A 24,924-nucleotide genomic window follows, 5' to 3' on the forward strand; every position below is an offset into this window, starting at 1 on the left:
TATTGTGTGCAGTTTAGAAAGGATATACTGACATTGGAGAGGATCCAGAGAAGATTCACGAGAATGATTCCAGGAATGAAAGGGTTACCGTATGAGGAACATCTGGCAGTTCCTGGGCTGTAATCCCTGGAGTTCAGGAGAATGAGGGGAGGATCTCATAGAAACATTCTGAATGTTAAAAGGCCTGAACAGATTAGATATGGCAAAGTTATTTCCCGTGGTAGGAGATTCTAGGACATGAGGGCACGACTTCAGGATTGAAGGACGTCCATTTAGAACAGAGATGCGGAGAAATTACTTAGAGGGTGGCAAATCTGTGGAATTTGGTGCCACGAGTGGCTGTGGAGGCTAAGTCATTGGGTGCATTTAAGGCAGAGATAGCTAGGTTCTTGATTAGCCAGGGCATCAGAATCAAGTTTATTATCACCGGCATGTGATGTGAAATTTGTTAACTTAGTAGCAGCAGTTCAGTGCAAACATAATATAGAAGAAAAAAAATAAGTAAATCTTATTCACTATACTTCATACAGTTGTATTGAATAGATTAAAAATCATGCAATAAACAGAAATACTATGTATTTTTAAAAAGTGAGGTAGTGTCCAAGGGTTCAATGTCCATTTAGGAATCAGATGGCAGAGGGGAAGAAGCTCTTCCTGAATTGCTGAGTGTGTGTCTTCGGGCTTCTGTACCTCCTACCTGATGGTAACAGTGAGAAAAGGGCATGCTCTGGGTGCTGGAGGTCCTTAATAAAGGACGCTGCCTTTCTGAGACACCGCTCCTTGAAGATGTCCTGCAAAGGGTATGGGAAGAAGGTAGGGAAGTGGGGATGACTGGAAGAATTGGATCAGCCCATGATTGAATGGCAGAGCAGACTCAATGGGCCGAATGGCCTACTTATGCTCCTATATCTTATGGTCTTATGGATAATCTCTGAAACATTGATAATCGCTGGGGACACCGGTCTTGTAAAGACACTGCACAGAAGAAGACAATGGCAAACCATTTCCGTAGAAAATTTTGCCAAGAACAATCATGATCAAGACCATGATCACCCAGGTCACTATCTATACTCAATATACTTCCCTTCTTTCTCCTACACTGGCAAGAAATAAAGTCCTAACCTATTCAACCTATCCCTGTAACTCAGGTCCTCAAATCCCAGCAGCATCCTTGTAAGTTTTCTCAGTACTCTTTCAAGAATTCAAAGCAAATTTATTATCGAAGTACATTCTGATGTACTTACGTTTGCTCCTGAGAACTGCAGAACTGTTTCCAGTGACCAGTCTCTCTCCCCCACCCTGCCACCAAATGTTTAGTTGTTGCTTATCAGCCTTGCTTGCTTTCTTGCCGTTCATTACAATACTGTGACAGTATGGATACCATGTAGTGATCTTTTATATTATCCAACTTGTGTACAGAATTGACTTGGGAACATCTGTAAAGGAGGAACCGTTCATTACTCTGGATGGCCAGTAGGTGAAAGTGGGGGCAGGGTGGAAAAACTTTAAACACAAGAAATTCTGCAGATGCTGGAAATCCAAAGCAACACACACAAAACAGTGGAGGAACAGTGCAGGCCTGACAGCATCTATGGAAAAGAATAAACAGTTGATGTTTTGCACTGAGACCCTTCACCGGGACTGAGAAGGAAGGGGAAGATGCCTGAATAAAAAAGATGGGGGGAAGGGAAAGAAGCTGGCTGGTAGGTGAAACCAGGTCGGTGGAAAAGTCAAGGGCTGGGGAAGAAAGGACCTGATGGGAGAGGAGAATGGACAATATGCGAAAGGGAAGGAGGAGGGGACCCAGAGGGAAGTAATAGACAGGTGAGAAGAAGTGAAAGGTCAGAGTGGGGAATAGAGGAAGGGGATCGTTGGAGTTTGTTCACTGGAAGGAGAAATCAGTATTCAGACCATCAGGTTGGAGGCTACCCAGACAGAATATAAGCTGTTGCTCCTCCACCCTGAGGTTAGCCTCATCTTGGCATAAGAGGGGGCCATGGATGGACGTGTTGGAACGGGCATGAGAATGGCTATTAAAATGTTTGGCCACCAAGAAGTCACGCTTGTAGCGAATGGAGAGGAGGCAAAGAGCTCCCCAATTTACAACAGGGCCACATTGAGAGCACTGGATACAATAGACCCCAGCAGCTTCACGGTTGAAGTGTTGCCTCACCTAGAAAAGGGGGGGGGGTGGTCTGAATGGAGGTGAGGGGGGATGTGAAAGGCCGGGTGTGGCACTTTGGCCGCTTTCAGGGATAAGTGCCAGGAGGGAGATTAGTGGGGAGGGACGAGTGGACAAAGGGAATCATGGAGGAATGAAGGTAAAGATATGTTTAGTGGTAGAGTCCCTTTGGAAATGTTCAAGTTGTGGAGGATAATTATCAGAAAGCAGTTTTTCAGCCCATTGAGTTCTGCTAGCTCCTCTGTTAGTCATCCCATTACCTTCTATTTTCCTGTGACTCTGCAAGTAACACTAAACTACAGTGACCAATTAACCTACCAGCTCATCTTTGAGATATAAAATGAAGCCAAAACACTTGAAGAAAGCTATACAGTCATAGAAAGAATTGCAAACTCTGTACTGTTGGTACCGGAGATTGGTCTAGCTTCTACAGTTTTTTTTGTTTACAGACTAGTTACCTTGTATTACCAGTACATTTCTAGTCACTGCCCATTAAGTAGTAACAGTAGCAGCTGGGTTTAGGGTGGTGAAATGTAGAAGAGAAAGTTATTGGAGTTATAATGAAAATAATCTGGCTTTGTTTCTCCTTTTTTCCTGCTAAAGAGGTATGGGTTAATAAGGTTTTATGTGGGCCTGTTGATACCAGAAGCATGGTGTCACTTTCCCCAGCACGTTTTCAGAGTGTGTTGGATATTGATGCAAATGATGCATTCACTCTATATTTTGATGTACATGTGACGAATAAAGCTAATCTTTATAACGTCCTTATTATTGGTCTCCCTCCATAATGTGTGTATGTTTGGTGAGCTACTTAATGTGCTTTTGAAGGCAGAGAAGTTAGATGGTTTGCATGTGGTCATAAAATAAAATTTCCCTCGTCTACTGTGTCCGGTGGTCCTGATGCGGCCTCCTGTACACTGATGAGAACCAATGTTCCCTCTAAGGTGTGCACGCGCACACATCCTAGCATACTAGCATACAAAAGGTTGTCACCCTCTACCTAGTTGGCACTTTAAGTGTATTTCACAATCATACACAATCACACTTCCTTCTCTGGTTTCTGACATGGACAGTGTTTACAACGTAGAGTTTTCAATGATTTGTCTGCAGATTTTAGAACTGGCTTATTTATGCTGTTTTTATTGAAGAAATTATTGATGTCCTATGTCGAATTCGAAAGCAGCAAAGGGCATGAAGTTCAGAAGAACTGCTAGTTCATTCAAAGCAGAATGTCTTAGTGAAACAGTAGAAACTGTTACACTGTAAGCTCATGAGATCAGGAACGTGCAGCTACCAGAAATATTTATGTACAAAACAGAAACTGGTGTTACCTGTGTGTATTGTCATGGTGCAAAAGTTGCTGACAAATTTGCGAAGTGGAGTGATATTTGGAAACTTGACTTTTTAAAGCATCATTTATCAAGGAAATCATATAGATGGTGTGCAAAAGCTCTGACGAGAATATCTTTCATTGCCTGCTACCTATGTTTTGTGAGAGTGCAGATGAACGAGAGTGAAAATGATCAACCCCAGAGGACATCAAAGTTCTTATTGAGAGTTAAAATAGATACTTCTGTACACTCAGTTGGACATGTGGGAAAGTATGTGAGAAATAAAACTCATTGGTGTGTATTATTTTATTTCTTTTAAACAAGTTAGTAGTTTATTATCCTTAGAATGGCTGCAGATTTACTTCCACTTAAAATTTCAGTGTGCACATATCACTGGGCAAAAAATTGCACGGCACAAAGATTTTTGCACACACTAGTCATTATAAATTAGAGGGAACATTGGTGAGACCCCATCATAAATGAGGGGACCACTTCATCGAGCACTTCCAGTCCACCCACCAGAAGCTAAATCCCTGGTGGCCAAACATTTTAGTTCCAATTCCCACTCGACATGTCGGTACATGTCCTCCTCTTGTGCCAAGGTGAGGCCACCCTCAGGGTGGAGGAGCTTATATTTTGTCTGGGTGGCCTCCAACCTGATGGCATGAATAAAAATTTCTCCTGGTTAAAACACGATTTCCCTCCCCCTCCTCTCTTCTTCTATTCTCCATTTTGGCCTATTGCCTCTTCTCACCCGCCCATCAGCTCCCCCAGGTCCCCTCGTCTCCTAAGATCCACTCTCCTCTCCTGTCAGCTTCTTTCTTCAACCCTTTAACTTTCCCACCCACCTGGCTTAGCTATCATCTTCTAGCTAGCCTCTTTCCTCACCCCACTCACTTTTTTTTAATATTCTGGCATCTTCTCCCGTACTCTCCTGTCCTGATGAAGGGTCTCAGCCCAAAACACTGACTATATATTTCTCACCACAGATGCTGCCAGACTTACTGAGCTCCTCCAGCACTTTGTATTGATTATAATTTCTGTCAGACCTCACCTCAGCAAACACACTGTCTGCCTCTGCTTGTCTGCTGTCTACAAACTTGAGCTAGCCATCAATTCTTTTGGCCACATTTCACACTGAGTTTCTGTCTGGTATTGGCTCTTGCTTTAAACTTTTTTCTCTTGTTCGCGAATCACTTCATGGTTTCCTCTTGATGCCTCTTTACCTTGTACAGTTATGGATAATAAGACACATGAGCAGAATTAGGGTGATTGGCCCATCGAGACCGTTGTGCCAACTGAATGAAGGTTTGTCACAGAAGATATTTGGTTATTTGGCCGTGGTGTGGTATCTGTGGTCTCCAAGGGAGAATCATCTAGACTAATCTCACTTTCTGGCTCTGTCTAGAACCTAGATCAGGGGTCCCCAACCTTTTTTGTATCGCGGACCGGTTTAATATTGACAATATTCTTGCGGACCGGCCGACCGGGGTGGGTGTTCAAGTAGGGTTAAACTCACCTCAACATGTCTTTTACAGTTAGGGTTGCCAACTTTCTCACTCTCAAATAAGGGACAGAAGTAGCAGTCAAATCCCGGGACACTTTACCCTGGGAAAGACTACCATGACCATGAAGCTTTGAGCAGGCACCTGTCGCGTACGTGCTGATTTTCCCCCCACAAGTTGGTTTTGCCTTCATCTTCCCGACTATACTGTACATATGTTATTTCTACTTTATATAGGCTGTGTATTTATCATATCATTCCTGTTCTTACTATATGTTAGTGTTATTTATTTTCAGTTTTATATGTTATTTGGTATGATTTGTTAAGTTATTTTTTGGGTCTGGGAACACTTAAAAATTTTTCCCATATAAATTAATGGTAATTTCTTCTTCGCTTCACGCCATTTCAGCAGGAAAGGTTTCATAGGAACGCTCTACCTTAGCGGGGGAAATATGGGAGAATGGCGGTCCCGTATAGGACAAACCAATTTAGCCCAATATACAGGATGTCCCAGCAAGTACGGGACAGTTGGCAACTCTACGTTCAAGTTCAACAGTGTGTGACAGGGAATGAGGAAAGGTGCAGCTGACTCATATCGTTTTCTCACGGCCCGGTAGCACGTGCTCTGCGGCCCGGTGGTTGGGGACCGCTGACCTAGGTAATGATGTCAGTTGCACCTGTAAGGATGACACTATCTTTGAACTTGGCTAATTGGTCATTGTAAATTGTCCCATGATTAGGCTTGGGTTAAATCAGTGAATTGTTGTGAGGCATGGCTCGAAGGGCCGGAAGGACCTTTTTCTGTGCTGCATCTCCATAAGTGAATAAATATATGGTATCTATAGTGTGTGCTTGTGTATGCTTTTCTGTTTTCATCTGTGTGCGCGTGCGTATCTGTCTACAGACAAGGCATGCGTATGTGCACGCACACTCACTCCCAAATGTAAATGCTCACCACCAGTAGTTTTGTCTTAAGGTGTCTAATCACAAGATTCTGGAACAACCTCCTCATTTCCCCTGACTCCTTTGAGGCTCCTTACCCCAGTTCCAAGTTCTGCAGTGCAAACTTCTGTTTTTAATATAATACTGAAGTTCTTCAGAATGTTAGCTAGTTTGAAAAATGCAAGTATTTTGTTTGTCAGAATCGGGTTTATTATCACTGGCATGTGTCTTGAAATTTGTTAACTTAGCCGCAGTACAATGCAATGTACTGTAAGTATTGCCAGCTATAAAATGTAAATATTTGTTTTAGACTGTGGTGTTTTTATTGGGTGGCAGGGTCGAGACTCATCTCTACCAAAGGAGGTGTAAGCGCTCCTTCCCTACGCTAGCCTGAGCAAGGTGTAGCAGCTGCTTAAAGCCCCCAGATCAGGGTCACATGTGGCCATGGGAGAGGTGGTGGATGGTTGTACCTCCTGTTTACGCAACCACTGACACCAGGCAGAGTATTGATAACAGTGGGGGGGGGGGGTCACCCATCTTGTAAAGACACTGCCCAAAAGAAGGCAATGGCAAATCACTTTTGTAGAAAAATTTGCCTAGAACAATCATGGTCAAAGGATCACAATGGCCCATGTCATACAACACTGCACATAACGATGATGGTTGTATTTATGGATGGCTGGTAAACAGTTGGGGTGTATGCTTCACTCTGTATTTTGAGGCTGATATGCTAATTGGCTAAATTGTACCTGAAGTGTAGGTGAGAGGTAGAGTATGAGGAGGATTAGTGAGAGTTGGGAGACAATAATATGGTTGGGATAGACTCGGTGGGCTGAAGGGCCTGTTTCTCGCTCTCTGACAAATCTATACTCTTTTCTCTTTCCTTCCCCATCTAGCGCAATCTAGAAGAAAATGCTGAGCTAATTGACGGAATAACAAGTTTTGAAGATTCTGTGCGTAAATGTGAGTGCAAGTCATGATTAATAAGCTCCTTAGATTTTATTCTGATAAATGGGAAGAGGGAGTGGGACTGTGCAAGGGAGGCAAACTGGCTGATATTGTAATACATCCCAGATACCACTAGAATTTAAAACCTCTGTACTTTGATCTCTCTCTCTTTCTCTCGATGGTGGGGCCGAGTTTGCTGCTGATGCTTGTGTCGGAGGATTTAGGTTGGGAGGGAGGGGAGCAACACGGCGGACTTTAACATTGCTAACAGTGAGTTGTTTTCTGTCTTTTTAATCTCCCCTTTCACTGTGTGACACCTCTGTCCCTTGATTAGGGGGGAGGGAGAGAGAGAGCCTGTGGCATGCCGAATTTGTCGAGGTGAACGATTAATTTTTTGTCATACTGCAGATTATGGTCTCTCTTTGGGGGTTTTACTATTCCTTGCTTGGTGAGTGGTGGGTGCTGCTGCATTTTACTGAAATAAGTGGAGGGGGAGGTTGATGCTTTGCAGCTGCTTTTGCATGAGGAGGGTATGTGGGGGGGCTTTGGGGTTCCGATGTCTTTACTGTCACTCATTCTTTGGAATACTCTTCTGTTTTTCTTGGATGCCTGCAAAGAACAAGAATTTAGGTTGCATAATGTATACATTCTGATATTAAATGGAACCATTTGAAACCAGTAAACTGCCTGTGTTATCGAGGATATTGTGAAACAACATATCTATGCAAGTGTAAAAAACAGCAGCAGACATTTGTATGGCTCCTTTAAGATCCCAATGTCCTTCACAGGAGCTTAACTCTTTATTGAAGAATTGTGATCCACAGTCATCACTGGACTTGATTACTTAGGAAGTCACTATTTTTAATTGATGTCTGCTTTTTCAATACTAAAAATTGACTTAGAGCATTTTGGCCAAATGGTGCAAGCTGAATCATCAGTAAGACAAAGGTGATGGACTTTGGGAGTAATTGAACCCTGGTCATGATTGTTAGTGTTGTAAAGTGTTATGGTAACTGCTACACCACAATGCTGCCCTGTTTTACAGCCAGTGAAGACCTCCTGAACTGTAGGCACTGGTATGATGTAGGGAACATGGAGTAGTAAGCTGTCACAAATTCCAATATAATTACCGCCAGATCTATTTTAATGATGAACAAAGATTACTCTGAGCTTCGATGCCTCGAGCTGTAATAGTGTAAAGACGTTGCTTGCATAGTGTCCTTTCTGAAGTTTTCAACTCCTAATTTGTGAACTGGTGGCACAAATTAGTACAAAGAGGTATGATTTAGTGGCCATTACAGAGATGTGCTTGCAGGGTGTGGAGGACTGGGAATTAAATATCCAAGGGTATCAGGTAATACGGAAGGATAGGCAGGAAGGTAAGGGAGGTGTGGTAGCGCTCTTTATTGAGGATGAGATCAGGGCAATAGTGAGAGCCAATATAAGATCTAAGGAGCAGAATGTTGAATCCATCTGGATAGAGATTAGGAATAGTAAAGGGGGAAAAAACCACTGGCGGGAGTTGTCTATCGGCCATCGAATAATAACATTACAGGCAATAAACAGAAATATCTGAGGCATGTAAGAATGGAACAGCGGTTATCATGGGGGATTTCAACTTTCACATAGATTGGATGAATCAAGTTGGTCGAGGTAGTCTTGAGGAGGACTTTATAAAATGAATTTATGATGGCTTTCTTGAATAGCATGTTGCTGAACCTACAGGGGAATGTACTATCTGAGATCTGGTACTGTGCAATCAGACAGGTAAAGTTAATGATCTTGTCGTTAGGGATCCTCTTGGAAAGAGTGGTATGACTGAATTTCTCATACAAATGGAGGGTGCATACAAAGTCCCCAAGAGTAGTGGGAAACTGAAAGATTAGGAAAACGTAAAAAAACATCCAAGTACCACTAAGTAAGCAATAAAGAAAGGTAAGCTAGATTATGGAAAATAACCTAGCTCAAAATATAAAAATGGATAGTAAAAGTTTCTGTAATTATATAAAGCAGAAAAGGGTGGCTAAAGTGAATGTAGGTTCCTTGGGGGACGAGAAAGGGGAATTGATATTGGGTAATGAGGAAATAGCTGAGGCTTCGAATGACTATTTTGCGTCTGTCTTCACGGTGCAGGACACATCTAACATGCCAAAGAGAGATGTTATAGATGCGATGGGAGGTGAGGACCTTGATACAATAGCTACCACTAAAGAGGTAGTGCTGAGCAAACTTGTGGGCTTGAAGATAGACAAGTCCCCTGGTCCTGATGGAATGCATCCCAGGGTACTGAAAGAAATGGCAGAAGTTATAGAGGCTTTGGTGATGATTTACCCAAATTCTCTGGACTCTGGGCAGGACCCGGCAGATTGGAAGACGGCAAGTGTCACACCACTGTTCAAAACAGGATGTAGGCAAAAGGCAGGTAACTATAGGCCAGTTAGTTTAATATCTGTAGTTGGGAAAATGCTTGGAGCTACCATAAAGAGGGAAATAGCGAGGCATCTGGAAAGAAATGGATCCATCAGGCAGACAATCATGGATTCAGCAAAGGCAGGTCCTGTTCTTTGAGGATATAATGAGCGCAGTGGATAGAGGGGAACAGATGGATGTTATTTACTTGGATTTCCAGAAGGCGTTTGATAAGGTGCCACACAGAAGACTTATCGATAAGATAAGGATGCATGGAGTTGGGGATGATGCATTAACATGGATAGATGATTGGTTAACTAATAGAAAGCAGAGAGTTGGGCTACATGGGTGTTACTCAGGTTGGCAATCTGTGGTGAGTGATGTGCCGCAGGGGTAGGTGCTGGGCCTGCAACTGTTCACAATATACATCAATGATCCAGAAGAGGGGACAGTGTAGTGTATCTTAAGTTTGCCGATGATACTAAATCGATTGGAAAGTCTGCAGAGGGATATAGATAGGTTAAGTGAATGAGCAAGGGTCTGGCAGATGGAGTACAATTTGGCAAATGCAAAGTCATCAACTTTGGAAGGAAAAATGAAGAGAAGATTATTTAAATGGTGAAAAAATGCAGCATGCTGCTGTGCAGAGAGACATGGGAGTGCTTGTGTATGAATCACAAAAGATTGGTTTGCAGGTACAGCAGGCTATCAAGAAGGCAAATGGATGAATTTAAGAGCAGGGAGGTTATGTTGCAACTGTACAGGGTACTGGTGAGGCCACACCTGGAGTACTGCAGGCCGTTCTGGTCTCCTTACTTGTGGAAGGATAGACTGGCTTTGGAGGCGGTGCAGAGGAGGTTCACCTGGTTAATTCCAGAGATGAGGGGGTAGACTATGAGGAGAGATTGAGTGGCCTGGGACTGTACTCGCTGGAATTCAGAAGAATGAGAGCAGATCTTATAGAAACATACAAAATTATGAAAGGAATAGGTAAGATAGAGGCAGGAAAATTGTTTCCCTTGGTGGGTGAGACTAGAACTAGGGGACATAGCCTCAATATTTAGGACAGAGATAAGGAGGAACTGTTTTTCCCAGAGAGTGGTGAGTCTGGAGTTCTCTGCCCAAGCAGTGGAGGCACTACCTCAGTAAATATATTTAAGACAAGGTTGGATAGATTTTTGCATAATAGCAGAATTAGGGATTTTGAAGAAAAAGCAGGTAGGTGGAGATGAGTCCATGACCAAATAAGTGATGACCTTATTGAATAGCGAAGCAGGCTCAACAGGCCAGATGGCCTACTCCTGCTCCTATTTCTTATGTTCTAATTCAATATGAGCTACATATATTGCTTTATCCCACTTCCATTAATACACAAATGTAAAGATACTTTTATAAATAAGTAAATTATGTTTGGAGGTTGTTGAATAAAAATTCAATCTGTTGCTGACTATACTGTACAAGATCTAGGATGCCTAACACTGCAAAACAAATTCTAGAATTCTGATTAGCTCAGAGAAGTGAATAATTTAAGGGAGACAAACAGTCTACAAATACTGCTGGGCTAAATTTAACAGAATACATTTAAAGTTCCTAAGCACTGGATAATCTGTCTGTTTATTGAGATACAACGCATAATAATAGGCCCTTCCAGCCTTCTGAGCCAAGCTGCCCTATAACCCCCAATTTAACCCTAGCCTAATCACAGGACAATTTACAATTATCTGTTCAATAACCTGCCAACCAGTACATCTTTGGAAACTGGAGCACCCAGAGAAAAGCCGTGTGGTCATGAGAAGAAGGTACAAAATCCTTACAGACAGCAGTGGGGAAATGTCTGAAACATAGTGTTAGCAGCCCAGAATTTTAAGTTTGTACCCTATTTAATTCCTTCAGTCTGAGAGTTATTGTACAGAGTTACTGGAGTTTAGAAGACTCGGGGTGGCGGGGGGGAATCTCATGAAACCTGTTGAATGTTGAAAGAGTGAATGCGGAGAAGGTGTTTCCAATTGTGGGGAAGCCTAGGATCTCAGACTACAAGGACAGCCCTTTAGAACAGAGATGTGTAGGAATTTCTTTAGCCAGAGGGCAGTGAACCTGGAGAATTCGTTCCCACATATGGCTATAGAGGCCAGGTTATTGGGTATTTTTAAAGAGGAAGATGATAGATTGTTCATTTGTCAGGGCATCAAAGGCTATGGGAAGAAGGAAGGAGAGTGGGGTTTGAGAGGGATAATAAATTAGCCAATATTGAGTGGCACAGCTAAATGGCCTAATTCTACTCCTGTGTCTTGTGACCCCAAGAGAGGAAAATATGGCTGTGTCCTCTGCCCATTCTCAGCATCTGCTTTGTTAAAAGGGAGCCCTTGCCTTGTCTAATTTGATGAATTGGTGATTCCAATGCTCTGTATACTTGGCTCAATGCCCTGTGGTTCAGATTTAACAGCAATCTGCATTATCCAAATAATCACTTTGCTACCAGTTTCTTGGTAACTAGGAGGTGCCACGAATGCTCGTCAGTTTTGTGTAACACACACAAAATGCTGGAGGAACTCAATAGGTCAGGCAGCATCTATGAAGAAGGAATAATCAGGCAGGTACTTTGGGCCCACACTTTCCATTAGTTCTGTGTACTCGATCCTTTTTTGTTATGAGCCCTCTGTCGGTTGGGGTCGACCACGGATGTTGTGTCCTAGCTCTTTAGGTATGCAAGCCTGGGTAGTACAATATGGAGAGCCCATGTAGCAAGCTCCCCCTCTTCACGTGTCTGATGAGCCCAAAGGAATGGCAGAGACCGGTGCAGTTTGGCACCAGCAGCAACATAGGAGTTGCCAGTCGGCACTGAACTCAATGTAGGGGCTCTAGCTCCAGATTTTTCCCTTGGTGTTTACTCCTGAAGCCTTCCCCATGAGCGGGTATAGCTGCAAGGCAGCGGAGGTTTGAGATCAGAGCAGCATAGAAGTGTGGTGGTTAGCACAGCGCTTCACAGTACAGGCGACCCAGATTCAATCCTCTCCACTGCCTGCAAGGAGTTTGAACGTTCTCCACGTGACCGCGTGAGTTTCCTCTGGTCATTCCGGTTTCCTCCCACAGTCCCAATATGTCCTGGTTGGTAGGTTAATTGGTCATTGTAAATTGTCCCGTGATTGGACCAAGATGAAATCAGGGCATCGTTAGGCGGTGTGGCTCAAAGGGCCTGAAGGGACTGTTCTGCACTGTGTCGCTAAATAAATAAAAATAAAGACAGGATAACGCTGCTCTCGCCCACGAGCTCTGCAGTGCACCTTGAAAGGACCTGGATCGTGGAGGATAATTATACAGTTTTTCTTAAAATTAAAGTGTGGCAAAAGAAGCGGATATCATCTGTAGTGATAAATGATTTTGTATTAAGTTGTTACATAAAGGAAACATGGCCAAAATAACTGATGTTCCAATGTACTTCCTCTAGGACAAGAGTAGCCAAACTAGGGTCCACAGACCTATCAGTGAATGGTAGAGATCTATGGCATAATAAAAGTTTGGAAGCCCTGTACTAAGACTTAAGTAGTCTGCCTGGGATGAAACTGTCCTGTCAGGGATATGCCCTAACGTATTGGAATTCTTTCCGCAGTTATCTGTCACGTGGTTGGAATCACATATCAAACAATAGATAAGTGGCTGCTGGCTGAAATGTTAGGAGACCTGACAGGTAAGAATCAATGCAGACTTGGGGGGGTTGGGACGTAAACTGTCGTAACCCCAGCAGGTACAGTACTTTGCGTCTATTTCTAGGGTCCCCAGGACTTTTGCACAATATCATATTCAGGAACAGCTTCTTCCTCTCTGCCATCAGATTTCTAAATGGACATTGAACACATGAACACTAATTCTCTATTTCTATTTTTTCACTTTTCTATATTTATCACGTTTTGCATTGTACTGCAGCCACAAAGTCAACAAATTTCACAACATATATCGGTGATATTAACCTGATACTGATTTTGCACGTTAGAGTATTTGCCAACATGGAGCAGAGTCAGTTTGTATACCTGGTGGTTTACAATGGATGTTGGGAATGGCGAGAGTGGAACGCCGCGAGAGGATTGTGGGACAGGTGGCAGAGAAGGAGTGACAGGGGCAGGGGGTGCAGATACCCCCAGCACTGAGACACTAAGCAAGGTCATTTGGTTCCAAACAATTGGTTTATTGATCATTACAGAACGTCTCTCAGGTGCTTCCCACTCCCTTCCCTCCACTGTGCTACAAAAGTCTTAGCGCCCTACCTATATATGTGCCCAAGACTTTTGCACTGTACTGTAAGTTCTTTAGCACTAAATTTAAATATAAAGCAATATACTACAAATGTATCAGAACTGTCTCCATTTTTACTCCTCCCCTCAAAGTTTCAATCTAACATTGATGTCCTGAATTAATTTATTCTTTCTAAGGAGCCCAGGATTGTCGACTGCTCATTCCTGTTCTACTCCTTGTGGTCTTTCAGTGCTCCTGAATCACTTTCCCACACCTTAACAGCTAGAGCGAAGAAATTTTAAGACTGTCTTCCAAGGTGAATCCGTGTTTTCTGGAAGACAAAAGGAAACAGTCTTTTTTCCCTCCCAGTTACTCTCGACTGACTTCTTGCTATTGATTCCATTTACCTTTCTCAGAGTGAGGAGGGAGCTGTGCTCTGCCTTTCCACTAAACCACATCCACAGGATGAATTTTAGGGACTGTTTAACATGGGACAGTCCTTCCATCTTAGTTGGATTGTATTTGTTCGCTTCAATTTTTTGCATGATTTGTGTTTTATTTGTTTCTCTTGTGTATTGTGTGTTGGTCTTTTATTTTTATTTTTATTTTTTTTCCCCTTTAATTGGGTTCTTTCTTGTTTGTGGCTACCTGTGAGCAAGCAAATCTTAAGGTGGTATAACTTATATGTTCTTTGATAATAAATGTACTTTGAATCTTTGAATATCTTCCCTTCCATCCAGGTGAGGCTGTTGGTTTGAGAACATAGAGCATTAAAGCATAGTACAGACCCTTCAGCCCACAATGTTGGGCCAACCGATTTACAACTGTAAGATGTAGGAGCAAAATTAGGCCATTCAGCTCATTGAATCTGCTCCACTATTCCATCATGGTTGATCCATTTCCCTCTCAGCCCCAATCTCCCTTCTCCCCTTCATACCCTGACTAATCGGAATCTATCGACCTCTGCCTTAAAGGTGTGGCAACAAATTACACAGATTCACCACCCTCTAGACGGAAATTCATCATTTCTGTTCTAAGTAGACATCTCTTTATTCAGAGGCTGTGGCCCCTGATCTTAGACTCCCCCACTATAGGATATATCCTTTCTACATCCATTCTATCGTGGCCTTTCAACACTCAATAGGTTTCAATGAGATCCTTGTCATTCTTCAGAATTCCAGTGAATACAGGCCCAGAGTCATCAAGCACTCTGCATATGATAAGCCTTTTAATCCCAAAATAATTTTCTTTGAACTCCCTCCAATGTCAGCACATCCTTTCTTAGATAAGGAACCCAAAACTGCTCACAATACTCTGAGGCTTCACCAGTACTTTATAAAGTCTCAACATTACGTCCCTGCTTTTATATTCTAGTCAAGACTATTCCAAAATAAATCTAGCCCTTTCCTCCTGTATATTAATTTGGCCTGTTATAATAATGTTGAGCTGTATAATAGTTTACCCCTGGATTTCCATTTAAGAACCCAGGTTACTGTATTCCTGTTGACCTGCTGTTACAGCTTATATTGTTCACACCAGAATTAGCCCATAGAGTGTGCTCCGCCATTCCATCATGGCTGGTTTATGTGCCCTCTCCTGACTTCAGAGTGTAACCCTTGATGCTCTAATTATCCTCCGCTTTAAATTTACCCAAAGACCCCAGCCGTCTGTTTCAATGAATTCCACAGATTCAACCCCCTCTCCCAATCACCAATGGCTCAAGAAATTCCTCCTCGTCTCTGTTCTAAATGGACATCTACAAGTACATGTTCTACGAGTCTGTGGTGGCTAGTGCTATCATGTTTGCTGTTGTGTGCTGGGGCAGCAGGCTGAGGGTGGCAGAAATCAACAGGGTCAACAAACTCATTCGTAAGGCCAGTGATGTTGTGGGGATGGAACTGGATTCTCTGACGGTGGTGTCTGAAAAGAGGATGCTGTCTAAGTTGCATGGCATCTTGGTCAATGTCTCCCATCCACTACATAATGTACTGGGTGGGCACAGGAGTACATTCAGCCAGAGACTCATTCCACCGAGATGCAGCAGAGAGTGTCATAGGAAGTCATTCCTGCCTGTGGCCATCAAACTTTACAACTCCTCCCTTGGAGGGTCAGACACCCTGAGCCAATAGGCTGGTCCTGGACTTATTTCATAATTTACTGGCATAATTTACATATTACTATTTAACTATTTATGGTTCTATTACTATTTATTATTTATGGTGCAACTGTAACGAAAACCAATTTCCCCCAGGATTAATAAAGTATGACTATGACTATGACTATCTTTCTATTCTGAAGCTATGCCCTCTGGTCCTAGACTCCACTGCTATTGGAATCATCCTCTCCACTTCCACTCTATCTCCGAATCAGTTAGGTCTGATATCATTGGCTTATGTTGTGAAATTTGTTGTTATGTGGCAGCAGTACAAAGCAATACATAATAGAAACTAAATTACAGTAAGTATTTGTAAATGTATATTGAGGAGGGTGAATGAGTAGTGCAATGAGGGAGGGGAAAAACGTAGTGAGGTAGTGTTCATGGGTTCAGTGTCCATTTAGAAATAGGATGGCAGAGGGAAAAGAAGCTGTTCCTGAATTGCTGACTGTGTGTCTTCAGGCTTCTGTACTTCCTGATGGTAGCAATGGGAAGAGGGCATGTGTAACACTCACAACACGCTGGAGGAACTCAGCAGGTCGGGCAGCATCCGTGGAAACGATTGGTCGACGTTTTGGGCCCATGTCCTGGGTGATAGGGTTGCATCACTCCTTGAAGATGTCCTCAATGCTGGGGAGGCTAGTGTCCATAATGAAGACGACAGTTTACAGTTTTCTGCTGCTTATTTCAATCCCCTACCCTGCTCTCCCCACCCCCCATACTATCCTCCTTTATATTCTTGGCTAGCTTACCTTCGTACCTCATCTTTTCTCCCCGTATTGCCTTTTCAGTTATCTTCTGTTGCTCGTTAAAAGTTTCCCAATCCTCTGGCTTTCCGCTCATCTTTGCTATGTTATACCACTTCTCTTTTATTTTTATACTGTCCTTGACTTCCCTCGTCAGCCACGGTCACCCCTTACTCCCCTTAGAATCTTTCTTCCTCTTTGGAATGAACTGATCCTGCACCTTCTGTATTATTCCCAGAAATACCTGCCATTGTTGTTCCACTGTCATCCCTGATAGGGTATCTTTCCAGTCAACTTTGGCCAGCTCCTCCCTCATGTGTCCATAGTCCCCTTTGTTCAACTGTAATACTGACACTTCCGATTTTCCCTTCTCCCATATCGGACCGCAAAGCACTCCAGCGTGTGGTGAAAACTGCCCAGCGGATTATCGGCACCCAATTGCCTATCATTGAGAACATCTACCATAAACACTGCCTGGGCAAAGCGAAAAGCATTATCAAGGACGAGGAATTCTGCAGATGCTGGAAATTCAAGCAACACACATCAAAGTTGCTGGTGAACGCAGCAGGCCAGGCAGCATCTCTAGGAAGAGGTACAGTCGACGTTTCAGGCCTAAAGGGTCTCAGCCTGAAACGTCGACTGTACCTCTTCCTAGAGATGCTGCCTGGCCTGCAGCATTACCAAGGATGCATCTCACCCTAACCATGGACTTTTTACTCTCCTCCCATCCAGTAGGCGCTACAGGAGCCTCCGCTCCCGCACCAGCAGGCACAGGAAGAGCTTCTTCCCTGAGGCTGTGACCCTGCTGAACCTCACATCACAGCGCTAAGCAGTATTGCACCCATATTGTACTGTCTCAGTACTTTTATATTTGTGTGCTGTAGCACTTACTTTTTATTCGCAGTTATTGTGTAAATAATACTATTCTTTGTATTTCTGGTCAGATGCTAACTGCATTTCATTGGCTTTGTATCTGTACTCGGCACAATGACAATAAAGTTGAATCTAATCTAATCTAATCTAATTAAGCACTTGGACTTTTAGAGTACAGACTCCCTGTTCAATGTAGCAATTTGGAGTGGGGGTATTTTTCCTTTTGCCAAGCTCTTCAGGCAGAGCTTATCCACAACCCAACCTGAAATCATCTGAACTCAACACAGATAACGCCATTAATTCCCGGACTTCGTAATGGTGATCCACCATCCTGCAGTTATATAATACAAAGTCTTCCGGTGCCATTTTAATAACTGATATCAAGATCTCAAGTAACACACACACAAAGCAGTCGACGTTTTGGGCCGAGACCCTTCAGCAGGATTCCTCTCCACGGATGCTGGCTGACCTGCTGACTTCTCCAGCACTTTGTGTTCCTATGGATTTACAGCACCTGCAGAACCTCTTGTGTTCAGGATGTCAACATCTGTCTGTACTTGGGTCTCCACTAGTAGACATTTAAGAGACCATTTAGAGCTCTTTGCTGGGGACCTTTGTTGAGCCCCTCCCCTGGGTCATGGCTGTGTCAATGAGGAGTGAATCCTCATCATTAGTACAGCATCGTTGTACATTTCAGGAGAGTGAAACCAGAGGTCCATGACCAAGTCCTCAGAGGATCAGAGGTGGAGAGGGTCACAGCTTTAAGTTCCTGAGTGTTACTATTTCAGAGAACCTGTCCTGGACCTAGCACAAAATTGCAATTGCAAAGAAAGCACGACAGTGCCTGTACTTCCTTAGAAGTATTCGGAGATTCAGCATGACATCCAAAACTTTGACAAACTTCTATAGATGTGCCATGGAGAGTATATCGAAAGGCTGCATCACAGCCTGGTATAGAAACTGTCTTTGAATGGAAAATCCTTCAAAAGGTAGTGGATTTGGCCCAGCACATCACGGGTAAAGCCCTCCCAACTATCGAGCATATCTACATAAAGTGCTGTTGCAGGAAAGCAGCATCCATCATCAGAGATCGCCACCACCCAGGCCGTGCTCTCTTCTCACTGCTGCCATTAGGAAGAAGGTACAAGAGTCTCAGGACTCTCATCACCAGGTTCAAGAACAGTTACTGCCTTTCAACCATCAGGCTCTTGAGCAAAAGGAAATGTCTTCACTCACTTGCCCCATCATTGAAATGTTTCCACAACCAATGATCTCACTTTAAGGACTCTTTATCTTGTGTTCTGGTTAATTATTGCTATTTGTGTATATTTGTAGTTTGTTGTCTTCTGCCCTTTGGTTAATTTTTCATTGATCCTGTTATAGTTTGCTATTCTATAGATTGCTGAGTATGCCCATAAGAAAATTAGTCTCATGGTTGTATATGGTGACACATATACTTTGATAATAACTGAAATTTTAGTGTGGATTGGAAAGAGAGCCCCAGACTTCATCATGAATAATCAGTGGTCCGTTTACAAGCTTCGTAATCTCTTTGAATATCTTCTTCAGATTCCCAGTTGCAAGCTTGGATGAGCAAGTATGGGTGGACAGAGTCAGAACCTGATAAAATCTTCATTTGCAACCAAGAAGAAAGTATCAAACCTAAAAATATTGTGGAGAAGATAGATTTTGACAGTGAGTAAAACGTGGCCCACATTAAGGTGGCCGATAGTCTTTTAAAGGTGCATGTATTTTTTTTTCAAGTTCTAATTTGTAAACATGACATTGATGTATGCTATTCTTTGCATTACAGGTGTGGCAAGTATCATGGCTTCATCACAGTGAAATCCCAAAGTTCCTCAGTTTTGTTTTCAGACCAAATAATACTTTCTATAATACATTATTGACAATAAAGTTGAAATCATTTACATTGTCTCCTTGGAATAAATTGCCAACTAAAGGTGTTCAGTGGTATGGAATATTCCGTCGTGTCTCCAGAATAACTTACTGTGTTTATTGATTTGTTCTTGAAACACTATTTCTAGCCTCTTGCATCTCTCTCTCTCCCTCCCTCCCCTCCCCTCCCCCTCACACAAAAAGGATTAACCACAAGCAAGAGAAAATCTGCAGATGCTGGAAATCTAAGCACAAACAAGAGAAAAATCACCCATTTTAATTTCACTTTCCATTCAGACATGTCCATCCTTGGCCTCCTGTACTGTTGTGATGAGGCCACACTCAGGTTGGAGGAGCAACACCTTGTATTCCACCAGGTTTGCCTCCAACCTGATGGCATAAGCATTGATTTCTCAAACTTCCAGTGATGCCCCTCCCCTCTTCTCTATCCCCCATCCCGTGAAAGCCCAGAGCTACAGAAGCTCCAAGGTCACTTCCTCTCCCGGGGATAAAATCTTTGAAAATGGGCTCCACCTGGGGACTGTTTGAAAGACAGGCCTGGTGCAGAGGAATCAGGTGAACTGCTATGGGCAGCCTATACCCCAGTTGGGGCGGTGGGCTTAACTAGCTGATCTCACAGCATTCATTCACGGGGATGAAGGAACGGGGCTCGTTTTGCTGCTGTGTTCTGCCTTCTGCTCAACATTGTGGTGGGTATGTGATGTTGGTACCAGAATGTGTAGAGACACTTGTAGCCTGCCCCCAGCACATCCTTACATTGTGTTGGTTGTTAACACAAACAATGCATTTCACTGTATAAATCTAAATGCTGGAACTCTTCACAACGACACTGGGAGCAGTTGTATTCAACTGAGGAAGCTACCTGACAACTGCATTCTCAAGGTGAATTGCCAGCTTCATCATGGGAAATGACAGCCACTATGGGAATTAATTTTATGACTTCCAGTAGATATTAAGTACAGGTTCAGTAAAAATTGTTTAACAGCAGAAGAAACCAACCTTTGCCTAGTCTCAATGATATCAGAACAAGTAGTTTTTGCTTGGGAAGGGAATCATAAGCAAATAGTTTGCCCACCAACTACAACTGTACAATCAATGTTATTTGCCTGCAGATTAACAGCAAAGGGGATTACGCCGCACAACAAAGATTCTGTTTCCTGAATACTTTTGGGAGCATCTTACTGATTTTGGGCTATTGATCATGAAAATCTCCATGAAATTTCCCTATCCTGTGTACCATTTAAAAAAAATAATTGCCTACTTTGTTATTTCAATTCATAATTCAAGTCAGAGTAGTTGATGCCAGGACCAAGTAAGGCATTCTGTTGGTCCACAAATCAAACACGCCATCAATGTCAGGCAATTCAGAGAACTTCTAGAGGGACCAGAGAAAAATCGCAAGGAAGGCATTCAAGGATATTGAATATTTTCTTGGCATCTACAGAGCACCAAACTACATTCAGCTGGTTAACAACATGCTTCAAGCATACAAAACTATAAAGTGCAACATATCACTGAAGACTCATTTTTGCATTCCCATTTAGACTTCTTCCCAGCAAACTTCAGCACTGTCAGTGACAAGCATGGTGAAAGGTTTCACCAGGACATTGCGGTAACTCAGGGCAACTGGAATCCATCAGTGCTAGCTGATTATTTAAGCAGAATGCCTCAGACACTGAGTACAAATGAAAGTCATCAACAAAATATTTTTAGCTTAGTTGAACCATTGCAAGGTGTTAGCATCATTATGCAATTAAATACATTATAGTCAATAAAAGTTATTTTCTTGTTTCTCCAAATTCCTATGTGATACAAGTAGTCTGAAATTATATTTTCATTCAGCTTCAAGCGGTCGATCATAAACAACAAAAATATCTGAGGAAGCAAGGCTTTTGGAAAAATGTGTCCAATATTATATATATCTCCATTGGAGACCTGGAGGAAAAGAATCATTTATCTCAGGGCTTCCCAACCTGAGGTCCACAGACCCTTCAGTTAATGGCACAAAAAAAGGATCAGAACGTAGTGTAAAGCTATTACGCCACCAACGACCGAAGATAGTTGTTCAATTCCTGCCACTGTTGACAAAGAGATAACTAATACAGCGGACATGCATTGAAGGTGAGAGTGGCTAGTTTTAAAAGGGCTGTGGGGGGGTTAAGGATTTTTACTCAGAGTGGCGGACACCTGGAATACACTGCCTGGTATGGGTGTAGAGGCAAATACATTAGAAACTTTTAAGAGACGTTTAGACATGGATATGAGGAAGATGAAAGGATATGGATATTGTGTAGGTAGGAATTTTTTAAACTTACTGTTTAGCTGGCCCAGCACAATATTGTGGGTCAAGAGCCTGTCCTGTGCTGTACTGTTCTCTGTATTCCACATGACTGTGGGCTTCTTCCTGTGCTATACTATTCTATGTAATTCCACATGACTGTGTGGGCTTCTTACTGATGCTCCAGTTTCCTACCACACTCCAAAGATGTACGGTTAGGGTTGGTAAGTTGGCGCCAGAAGCATAGGCTGCCCCCAGCACAATCCTTGCCAATTTGATGCAAACGACACATTTCAATGGTTCGGTCTAATATCAGATACTGTATACAGCCTGAAATTCTTACTCTTCACAGACATCCACAAATGAGGAAGAAAAACCGTAAGCATTAATGACAGGTAATGGCAGAACTCCACAGTCCTCCCCTCTCCCACAAACAAGCAGCAGCGAAAGCATCAACCCTCCTCTCCTCCCCCCCCCCCACCACTAGACAAGCAATAGCAAAGTCCCAGAGACCTTGATCCTCGAGTCCATCAGAAAACACCAGTCCATAACTCAGTGCAGGGGCCTTCCGATAGCAGCACACACCGCCTGCTGTCCCGATGTTTCCATTTTCCGCCACACTTTGTTCGGTGGCAGCAGCGAAGAACCGGGTCGCCCACGGGACCCCACCCCGAAAGCACACCTGGAGATATTGAAACACCAGACCGCACATTTTGAGGTAGGTGTGAACTATCATTACTATGGCTCGTACTTATTGCCCGTTACACTGCTGGCGTTTAGGGCAGCAATGAAGGTCCTCCTGTCTGTTCACACCGTCACACTCAGGTTCTTCATTGCTGTTTCCGTAACAATTTTTTGACCAGTCAGGGTTGTTAGCCCTGAGCTGAACCCCCGAATTTGGATCACTGACCACTCTTAGTCTGTTCTTTACCCTTTAACCTGTTTGGCTGGGTGACCCTACAAAGAGCCAAAGCACAAGGCGCAAACTCCAGCCAGCAGCTGTCTAGGTCACTGAGGCACACAAGCCTCCAAACCCTAAAGCAAGCTTGTAGCCCTCTTTTTATTGAGATACAGTGCGGAATAGTTCCTTCTGGCCCTTGGAGCCGTGCTGCCCAGCAACCCACCGATTTAATCCTGGTCTGATCACGGGACAATTTACAATGACCATTTAACCTACTAACCGGTACGTCCTTGTACCATGGAACGAAACCAACATGGTCTCGGGAGGTAACGTTCAAACAGCAGCAGGAATTGAATCTGTGTCACCTGTACTGTAAAGCGTTGTGCTAACCACTATGCCTCTGTGCCGCCCCAGTAGGGCCGGATTAAGCTAGTGCGGGGCCTGTGGCATATGTTATAATGGGTCCCTAAATTTAAATAATGCACATGAGTGTTAAAACATAAATTATTTACTTGCATAGTAAAGTAATTCAATTTGTTCATTTGCTGTACAGCCAGATAATACGACAAATATCTGACACTTCAGTAATAGTATTACTTACATGTAGATATCAATTTCAAATGTCAAAAATAACAAAACTACAACTTAAAAGTTAAATTTTCTAGATTTAGCATGAGCAAATTTGTTGGTGATACTGGAAATGTCTATTTCACGCAGAGGTTCATGTTCAATGCTCATTAGAGTGAGATTGTTCAATCTGTTTTGACCCATGGTGATCCTTAGTTCATTTTTAATCCTTTTCAATTTTGAAAATGAGCGTTCTCCACTGCAGATGGTAACCATGAGTGACAAATAGATGCGCAAGGCATCTTCTGCATTTGGAAAACATGACTCCAAAGAATTGTCAGTTATCAAACGGTACAACTGTAACTCTACAAGGTCTTGTTTGGTGCCAATATGAGAAGCAAGATCAGTTTTCAACAGTTCAGTAAACTGCACAAATTCTTCATTAAGACTTTCTTCCAGATCTTCCGGATATGATTTAATAAGATTTGATGACCTCTTTATGATCTCTTCAGGTGTAAACGACTGTAACTGATGAAGGAATCCAAAAACACCATTCACCTTTAGATAAGCTTTCTGCCTTTTTGACAGGGCAGAAAGCAAGCTGTTAATAATGGCAAGAAATGTTCAGCTTTTAAACTTCTGAGAAGGTGTTTGAGATTCAACAAATGAATCAAGAGTGCTGGAACCACTGAAATCATCATACACGTGATTTTGCTTGTGTTTTCTTCGAGTTTACTATTGATAATCTTCACACTTAGTCAGATCCTTGGTTTTTTGCTCAATGTCTGAAAAAGTAGACCGCATAGCTTGAATATATCCATGCAAGGATTCATAGAGTGCACAAGCTGTGTTCAAGTCTTGGCCAGAAGATTGCAAAGAAGCACTGGTCATTTGAAAACACTGTAATACTTGATCCCACATTATGACCATTATTCCTCGTTCCAACCTCATCGTGGTTGAAAGCAGTCCACAAGCCTGTTGTCGACACTCTGCCTTCTGATCATTGTTATTTGAAATGTCATCCAAGACTGGTTTTATTGCAGAAAAGCTGTGTGAAAGTGCTTTTGTTGCATCTGCACAAGCTGACCACCTGGTATCTGACATTCTTTTCGCAATGGGCAAATGAGCACCACCATCAGATAATGCAGCAGAAAGGAGACCCCACCTGTAAGTAGGAGCAGAAAAAAATGTGTACAGGCTTTCTACAAATTGAAAGAAAATTAATGCTTCTTGACAACATTCAGCAGCACATTTTCCAACCAAATTTAGTGAATGTGCAAAACATGGAATGTAATCCACAAACTCATTCAGCTCTTTAATTCCTGCTTGTAAACCACTATACTTGCCACTCGTGTTGCTGGCATTGTCATAACTTTGACCAACCATGGCAGTCTTTTATATCAATGTCATTTTCCTTTTAAAAAGTCAACTAAACTTTGAGTGAGCTGTTCAGCACTATGACCTTCCGTATCCAAAAACTTCACAAATCTTTCAACTGGTCCAGACGGCAAAACATGGTGCACAGTCAAAGTCACCTGGTCCACATTAAATATATCTGGAGTAGAATCCAATGAAACAGAATAATACTCGTATTTCTTCACTTCACCGATAATGTGATCCAGTATGCTGGATCCAATCAGATTGATGAATTCCTCACATGTTGTTTTAGATAGGTATGATTTATGTCCCCTTCCTTGGTTTGCATGAGCATTTATACCATGACACAGCAAGGAGCCAACACACGCCTGCACACACATACTGTACCATGCAGCATGCAGCTCCCCCGACATGAAAACAACAGCGTTGCCGGATCGTTGTTGTTGTGGCGTGGATGAAATCACAGAGCGTTGCATTACCGGCAGTTTCTTTATTTGATAAAACAAGGTTACAGCAGGCAGAGACCCCGGCAGAACAGGTCTAACCACCTTGTGATTGAGGCTCGAT

At 42.8% G+C, this 24,924-nt stretch overlaps 1 protein-coding gene across 1 annotated transcript in view; it reads left to right on the forward strand.

Annotated features, from left to right (window-relative positions):
* eif3k (eukaryotic translation initiation factor 3, subunit K) overlaps positions 1 to 19,245 on the forward strand; it is a 44,285-nt gene extending 25,040 nt beyond the window's left edge. Inside the window, exons 5-8 of the mRNA XM_063063562.1 lie at positions 6,856 to 6,922; positions 12,924 to 13,001; positions 18,887 to 19,012; positions 19,131 to 19,245. Of these exons, the coding sequence (XP_062919632.1) occupies positions 6,856 to 6,922; positions 12,924 to 13,001; positions 18,887 to 19,012; positions 19,131 to 19,162 (303 nt within the window). The 3' untranslated portion in view covers positions 19,163 to 19,245. The remainder of the gene's footprint in view (positions 1 to 6,855; positions 6,923 to 12,923; positions 13,002 to 18,886; positions 19,013 to 19,130) is intronic.
* Positions 19,246 to 24,924: the final 5,679 nt, after the last annotated feature.

This window comes from Mobula hypostoma, chromosome 12, assembly GCF_963921235.1.
Source record: "Mobula hypostoma chromosome 12, sMobHyp1.1, whole genome shotgun sequence".
NCBI lineage: Eukaryota > Metazoa > Chordata > Chondrichthyes > Myliobatiformes > Myliobatidae > Mobula > Mobula hypostoma.